The sequence below is a fragment of the Parus major genome, chromosome 19, assembly GCF_001522545.3.
Source record: "Parus major isolate Abel chromosome 19, Parus_major1.1, whole genome shotgun sequence".
NCBI lineage: Eukaryota > Metazoa > Chordata > Aves > Passeriformes > Paridae > Parus > Parus major.
Window position 1 is genome coordinate 536,687 of NC_031787.1, and position 8,135 is coordinate 544,821.

General features: G+C 51.4%; 2 protein-coding genes across 5 annotated transcripts in view; both read right to left on the minus strand.

Moving 5' to 3' along the window:
• CCDC183 (coiled-coil domain containing 183) overlaps nt 1–2,844 on the minus strand; it is a 5,666-nt gene extending 2,822 nt beyond the window's left edge. For 2 of the 4 annotated variants that reach the window (XM_033518924.1, XM_033518923.1), the window contains exons 1-4: nt 1,215–2,844; nt 990–1,094; nt 742–849; nt 21–149 (exon numbers count right to left, since the gene is read on the minus strand). In XM_033518924.1, coding sequence (XP_033374815.1) covers nt 21–149; nt 742–849; nt 990–1,094; nt 1,215–1,394 — 522 coding nt within the window. In that variant the 5' untranslated portion in view covers nt 1,395–2,844. The remainder of the gene's footprint in view (nt 1–20; nt 150–741; nt 850–989; nt 1,095–1,214) is intronic. The other 2 variants (XM_033518922.1, XM_033518921.1) reach the window with 2 other exon arrangements.
• Nucleotides 2,845–2,957: 113 nt separating this feature from the next.
• Nucleotides 2,958–7,829, minus strand: SBDS (SBDS ribosome maturation factor). Its single transcript, XM_033519006.1, has 5 exons — nt 7,802–7,829; nt 7,507–7,751; nt 6,666–6,866; nt 5,942–6,106; nt 2,958–5,316 (listed from the first exon to the last, which is right to left on the minus strand). Exons 1-5 carry the CDS (start codon nt 7,827–7,829, stop codon nt 5,188–5,190), a joined length of 768 nt encoding a protein of 255 aa, XP_033374897.1. The 3' UTR covers nt 2,958–5,187.
• Nucleotides 7,830–8,135: the final 306 nt, after the last annotated feature.

Here is an 8,135-nt window from a genome sequence, read left to right on the forward strand (position 1 = left end):
CCCCCTGCCCCACATCCCACCTGCCTCTGCTGCCTTTCGCTCTCCTCCTGCCGCCGCAGGCTCTCGATGTGCTTCCTCTGCTCAGCCAGGGACTGATCCCTGAGATGTTTCTCCACACGGACCTGTGGTCCTGCCTCGGCCATGAGTTTCTGGAGCACAACAGAGAAGGGAGGAGTTGCTGCCAAAGTCAGTTGGAGCTTTCTACAGATTGGTTATTAGGTTCAAGTGTTGATTTAGATTGAGAAAAGGAAGAAATTCGTCCCTGTGAGGGTGGTGACACCCTGGCTCAGGGTGCCCAGAGCAGCTGGGGCTGCCCCTGGATCCCTGCAAATGTCCAAGATCAGGTTGGACAGGGCTTGGAGCAGCCTGGGAGAGTGGAAGGTGTCCCTGCCCGTGGCAGGGGGCTGGAATGAAATGAGCTTTAAGGTCCCTGCTAACCCAAACCATTCCATGAATCTGTGATTTGAGATTGGTGATTTGATGCCTGGTGTAAAAAGTGACCCCAGTCCATGCAAACAGGCTGTGAAGGAAGCTTGGCAAGGCGGGCTGGGGTGTGGGACACACTGCCTTTGCCATGGCTGGAACTTCAGACAGGCTGACCCCAGCCCCAGGGGACAAGAGAGAGACCTGGGAAAACCTCTGGGTGCTGTGGGCAACCTCAGCTCCATCTCTTGCCCCTTGCTGAAGAAGGCTCTCGGTCTGTGGGCACTGGAGGGTGGGAAAGGGCCCGAATTATCTCACCCTGATGGCATCGTTGGCTTTGAGGCTGCTCCGGGCCGTGAGCTCCTCGTGGTACATCACAGTCATGCCACACAGGAGGTCCAGGTATCGAGGCAGGTACACCAGCTCCTGGCACAGGGAGCCACAGCACGTCACCCCCGGGGGTCCAGGACAGGACAGAGGGGACCAGCAGGGACACAGCCCCTCGGGCACCCTGCTCCTTTGCAGGGACAGCAGGTGAGACAGCGGAGCAGTGAGGAGGAGCTCACCCTCCTCAGGACCTCCTGCAGCTGCAGGTACAGCTTGGTCATGATCTCCCCACTCTGGATTTTCATGAGCATCTTCTCGATGTCATTGCCCAGCTGGCGAATGGTCTGGGGCAGACATGAGGTGTGTGACACCACGTGTGCCATGCCCAGTGCCCAGCTGGGGGTGCAGGGGCTGGGTTAAAGCCTCCCATGGCCATTGGCACACCAGGAAGGGCTCCTGGCTACCTGCAGCTGTGGCTCTTGCCACTTAGGGTCTGTCTCAGCTTCCTGCAGCTCCTGCAGGCGCCTCTGGCGCTCATCCCTGGCCTGGCTCCACTGCCTCAGCTGGTGCAGCAGCATGTCACACACCTTCACCTGCTCATGGACTTTGGCCTCCGTCTTCTTTATGGCCACCTGGATGGGCATGAGACCATTTCCCAGGCTGGATGCTGCAGGAGAAGGGGGTGCTGCCCAGAAAACCCCCCAAGGCAGAGCTGGGGACACTGAGACACTCCAGGATGCTGTCACTGGTTTGACAGGAGGGGGTCTGGGAGAGCTTTGCTCTGGGGGCTGGCTGGGGTAAGGCAGAGGTGGGAACTGCTGATGGCAGGGCTGGGCTGGGCTTAGGGGCTCTGCATAGCAGGGAGCAGGGCTGGGGATCAATAAAATCCATCAGGGCCCAGATGGGGATGTTAGAGAGAGGCCACACTGCTCTGTGCCTGCAAGAGGCCTCTGGGCAAAGGCAGCTCCGTGGGCACAGAGCCTCAATCTCCACGGGTTTATAACCAGGACACAACCTTGGGACAGGCAGTGAAGGGCAGGGACAGCCTCTCCCTGCCAGGGATGTGACTGGACACTGTAGGAGCCCGGGCAGTGCCAGGGACACGTGGGGTGGGACAGCCAGGCCTGGTGGGACAAAGGGGCTGCGTGGATGGGTCCCATGGCAGGAGGGGACCCACGGGACCAGATGTGAACACCCCATGTCCCCACACAGCCCCGTGTCCCTCTGCCATGCACTGCTCTTCCCAGTGTCCCCAGAGCCCCAGCCCCTGCCAGCAGCTGCTGCTCCCGGCCCTGCTGTTACCTCCAGGCTCTCAGTGGCTGAAACGAGCTCCCGGCCCTCTCCAAAATCATCCTTAACGGGCAGTCTGTTGTACTGTGGGCAGGGGAGGGACAGACATGGGCACTGTCAGCCTGGCAGTGGCACAGCCCTGTGCTCCTGGAGGAGCTGGGGGTGCAGCAGCAGGCAGGGCTGCAGCAGGAGGCACTCGCTGGTACCTTCAGGACAAATTTCAGGGCGCTGGAATCCTCTTGCAAAGCCGTCTGCAGGCTGGGGAGCAGCTCCCTGTTCTGACGGAGCTTCTCCTCACAGGACTGACTGAAAATCTTCCTGCCTTGCTCTGGGGGACATCAGGCAGCCCATGGCAGCGCAGGGGACGAGGGGGCTGTGACCCCCCTGTCCCCGAGCAGCCCGAGGCAGCACCTTGCAGGGCCACGAGGACACGCAGCTCCTGGCTGAGCTGGCTCAGCTCGGCCTTGGGGCCCCGAGCGCTGCCGGGGGCCTCCATCCCTCGGCCCACCATGCCCAGATCCCCCCGAGAGCAGCCCAGGCCCTGCTGCCCTGGGAGGTGCCACAGGGCTGTGAGTGCAGGGTTCCACCCTGGAACTGTCACCACGGCACTGCCAACTGCCACACAACTGCTCAGCCACACTTCTGCACGGAACAGCTTCATTAACAACTGGTTAATGAGCTCTTGGAGGGGGCACAGAAGCATTCCAGCTTTGTCTTCCACTGTGGCAGTGGCAGCTGTCAGGGACCACTCTGAGTCCCACCAGGAACAGGACGATTTCAGGGCAAACACTTGTGCACCCAAACACAGCAGCAATGCTCTCCTGGAAATGCCCACCTATTTGGAAATTCAGTTTATTAGCCAGGAAAGGGCTGTGCAGGGAGTTGTGGTCTCGTTGCAATGGGCAAAGACAAACCAGTTACCAATCCTGAGCTTTATTCTGATGCTCACCATACGTTCTTGCTGAACTACAAACATAACAAGAAATGCCAGCATGTATCATTACTTGTCCATAAATAAACTCAAGCTCCCTCTACCAGAGAAAATCCTTAATGTTTGCATTTGCAGAAAAAGACTTTATAAAGAAATTGCCTTCCTAGCACCAAGCTCATGAATCAGCTTAGATTCAGGTTCTGGAACTCCAGAGTTTAACCTGCTGCCATCCTGTTGTGCTCAAGGTGTTAACCACAGCAAACCAAGAAATGAAAGCACTGTGAAATCAGGTATTACTACACAGCATCCTCTGGGGCTCTTGCTCAGCATCTCATTTGTGTATTTGTGAATTGCATGTTAGTGCTAATTGCCAGTGACAAGCTAAATATCAACATGATCATCCCAAAGCAGGCTGAGAGGGGCAGGTGAAGGCAGCAGCCCAGGATGGTACCAGGGGAGCTGCCTGTGCACACAGAGCTCCCTCACCGAGCCCTGTCCACATGGCACATCCAGTCACCTCACCCCTGCGCTTCCCAGGCAGCTCTCAAACCCCTGGGAACAAACAAAAGCATTTTAAAATGGATAAAGTGGTTCAAGAATCTCTGTTTCACCTGCCCTCAGCAAAACTCAGGCTCTAGAGAGGCAGATCCTCCCAAAATCCTGCTGGAAGAATTGATCCTGGCCTTGCAGGAGTGCACACAAATCGGCTCTGCAGAAATCCACTCCCAAGGGGCAGCCCTGGACTGAGGCTCCAGCCCTGCAGCCAAACCTCCCCTCCTCCAGCCCATTCCCAGTGTCCCTGATGGAACTGCAGGAAATTCAGACGAGTTAAAGGTGCAGAGGAAAGGTGAGCAGCACAAAGCCAGCTCTGTTTGACTGACACATGCTGGGAGTCTTGTGAAGGGAACAGCCACCAAAGAGCACCGTGCTCACCTGGGACACATCTCCCTGGCTGGCCCACAGCTCCTCACCTGCTGCCTGCCATGTGATGGAACAGGAATGGCATCTTACAGGCTCCTCAAATTCCTGCTGATTTAGCTTTTAGTCACTGAACCATATCTGCTTTGCCTGCTGGTTTGTATTTTTAGTATCTCCTTCCCCCGTTGTTGTCCTCTCTTCCCCTTTTATTTGAAATACCCTAGTCTAACTTCAAATCGTTTGTTTAACACAGCTGCAGCAAGATTTAACAGAATTAGCAAGAACTATATCCCATGCCTCAGGAGCTGGCTGGAAATTCCGTGCATGGATTAGAGAGCAGCAAAAAAAAAAAGGACAGAGGATAAAGGACAGCTGCCAGAATTGTTCTGTTGCACTAGAAAGCAAAGGGGCACACACAAACAATTCCTGCTGGGAATTACTGTCCAACAAAAGCCTGTCTGGCTCCATGGCCAGAGGCCACCACTGCCTGTTTGAGATTCATTTTATCATGTGAAAGCAGCAGCTCCCAAGCACAGGCCACTCCCTCAGCCTACAAAAGCCACAGGGATATCATCTACTGTTAACAAAAATAAGTATCTTATTTATTTCTGTATCTCTAATATATAAATAGATGATAATTTGTTTTTATTAATGTAGCTAAATATATTCTACAAATAAGTTATTTGGAGAACATCATCTCTATGTCAGCAAGTGCTGTTATAGCCAGTGAAGGAATTCTTTATGAATGGTCCTTTGAAGTACTTTTAATTATCAAGCAGGCAATTATGGAAGCCTAAGTCAGTTTTCATGCTGCCAAGAGAATGACTTTTAGACATGATCCACACTTTGCACCTGTTTAGAAGTGAAAATGCAGCTCTCTTTTCTCAAGGTCCCTCTCCTCACATACAAAGCCACTCCTGGGTGACCAGTGCAATCTCCCACTCAACACTGACAACCTGAAGGTACAAACAATTGGCACCAAATCACTCCAACACTCTTCAGCAGCAACCCTGGAACTAAAGCACAGCCAGAGTAACCTCCTACCACACCCTAACTGAGTCCTCATTACTGCAACTCTGACACAAAATCTTCTTAGGGGCAAAGACATCTGTAAACCAAGCAAGTGTAAAACATAAAAAAAACCCAACCCACACTGCATGGAAAAATCCCAAAGGATTAGTATCAGGAAATATTTGGCAGCAGGAGATTGGAAAAAACCATGAAGGCCTAAGAGAAGAGTGGCTACAGCAGTCACTGCAGGGAGGCTGTTGAAGCAGATCTGCTGCAGGAAGGTTTTGTTATTCAAGCTTTTCATCTCCTTCCTCCACATCCTTCAGACTGAGCACTTCCAGGGATCCTTTCCCCTTGGTCTCGCTGCGGATCAGCTCGTCGATCTCCCTGAAGCAGCCTGGGTCGATAAGGCACACCTGGAATGTTCCACATTTCATCAGCCAGCCAAGAACCTTGGAATTTCATCAGCCCCTGCCCAAGGCCTAACATTCACTCCCATTAAAACAATCTTGGTTAGTTACTGAGGAGGACTCCAAAGAGTTCACCAGCTCTGTATGGCAATAATCTTTCCACAGAGCTCTAAATTGCAGCTCCCCATGCTGGACATGGCTTCTGCCAGCTGGGATTGCTGGATTCTGATCTGCTCATTGAAGATTTTAATACCAAATTTTGCTTTACCACACACCAACTTCTAAAAAAAATTAACCACTCTTAAAATCCAGACCCAAGCCACCAAATAAATAATAGTAACATTCCACATAGGAGAAAATCTTATCAGTGTTGCAGGATGGTTACTGCTAAGAGGAACTGCACTGTGCACTCCTCAGCTTGGAGCAGCAATCTCTGGATACCAAAGGCTGCTTCATGCCCACATCACTAGGATTGTGTGAAATTAAAAATTCCCAACTGCAGCTCTGATTCAGGATCTCTGGTGAGCCTGCAGTTTATCTGAACAACTTCCATCCATGACCTAATCTCCCAGTAAAATACGTATGTGTAGTTCAAATCAAACCTGAACCCCAGGGACGGCTTTTTGCTTACAATTTCCAGCTGTTCCTGGAAATCTTCACTCTCAGTAACTTTAATCAGTGGCTTGAGCTTCTCTTTCAGCTTCTTGCCCTCCTTTGCTGGCAGGATAAACCTCAGCCTCATGTGAGCACGTTCAATCTGCATGGTCTCCTTCAGCTGCCTGATCACTTCCAGGGCCTGTTGGACAAAGAAAAGAGCATTTACAGACCTGCTTAAAACCCAGCACTCAGATCCAAACCTCAAACCTTTTCCCCAGCTTCAGAGCCATCCCTCAGTTCTGGTCACTGCCACTCTGCTGCAGGGAGGTTGCTATCATGCTCTTTTGACAGATTAACAAGAAAAGGCAGACTTCTTGTTTGTGATCATTTTGAACACTTAAAAGCTGTCTGAAATAAAATGAAATAGCTACACTGCAAAACACCATAAACCCATGTGGCCCACATGTAAACCTGATATACCACCTCAATGAGCATAAATCATAAACCTTTTATTTCTGTTCTAAGTCTATCACTGCTGGCTTTTTTCCTTTCTTCCTTCCTTCCTTCCCTGAAATCTTAGCAAACAAATTGCCTTTCAGGAGCTGCTTCTCTGCAGCACTCAGCTGCCAGATGGCTCCAGTAATCCCTGTGCAGGCTCCAGATCCTGGGGCTCTGCTGATCCCTCCGTGGCTGGGAGCTGAGGAATTACACTGGGCAGCACCACCCCAGAGCAGGAGCTGATCCTGCAGGAAACTCACCTGCTGCTTCGTGCTCTTGTTGGGTTTGACAGAGTAGTGAATGTCCTTCATGGCCCTTTCGATCAGGATCACCGTGTAGGGCCGCTTTGTCTCGGGGTTCACACACTTGTCAGCCACGATGGTGGCGATGTCCCGGAACATCTGCTCCAGCTGGGTGTGCCGCTCCTTGTCTGACACCTGCAGCTCCCCTTTGGATAAAATCTGTAAAACACAGGTTGGGTAATGAACACTGTGCATTTGAAGAGTAACTTTGTTAAGTTTGACTGCTGCTTGATAGGTTGGGTGAGATCTGAAATGCAGCAAACAATAACCAAATTAATAATGTCAATCATTACAACAGCATTGGAAAGGCTTCAGACAAAAATCTCACCACAGAAACACGGGAGAGGGATGTCCCTCCTGGCTGCCATGGCAATGCTGACTCAAGAGATTTACTGAAATCTCATCACCCACAGCAAGCTCACAGTTCATATCCCATGAGTAAGGACTAAGAAATGAGATCTGTCACTAACACCTAAGTGAACTCTCCAAAGTTAAACAGCTGTCCCCTGGTTTCTCTGCATTCTTAATAACTTATCTTTTGTGAGAAACTCTTCACTGTGGCTGGCTGTGTCCAGACACATTGGTGCATGCAAGTTGTGTCTTAGACAGAATTCTTTCCAGCCACATGCATATGCCAAATTTAAAACTATAAAACACAGCTACTGCTCCTTTTTACCCGTTTCTTAAATAACCCTTTCACCTATAGCAGCATTCTACAAACACCCTTCAGTAGAAACTGACCTAACTGCATGACTAGATCTTCTCACATGTTTTATAAAGCAAATTGTGTGAAACTTACCATCTTACAGATTTCTGTTTGGTCATCTGTCCCAAATGCTTTAACCAGATCTTCCTTCTTCGCCACCTGGCCTTTGGAGACATTGACAAACACTGTGTGTGTCTGCAGAACCTCATCGAGATCTTTCTCCCTAGAATTAGAGATAAATGTAAAAAACTCAGAAAAATCCCAGAATGGGCAGGGACACCTTCCACTGTCCCAGGGTGCTCCAAACCCCAATGTCCAGCCTGGCCTTGGGCACTGCCAGGGATCCAGGGAGAACCACAGCTGCTCTGGACACCTGTGCCAGCCTCACAGGGAACAATTCCTTCTCGATATTCCATCTATCCCTGTCCTCTGGCAGTTTGAAACCACTGCCCCTTGTCATGGCACTCCATGCCTTGTCCAAGGTCCCTCTCCAGCAAAGCAGCAATGCCAGGAGCACAGCTGTGTTCAGCGAGGAGAACAAACAGCTCCCACTGCCCCAGCTGGGCTGAACCAGCACAGCTGGAACCTTCCAGGACAGAGCTGGAACTGTCCAGGACAGAGCTGGAGCCTTCCAGGACAGAGCTGGAACCGTCCAGGACAGAGCTGGAACCTTCCAGGACAGAGCTGGAACCGTCCAGGACAGAGCTGGAACCTTCCAGGAC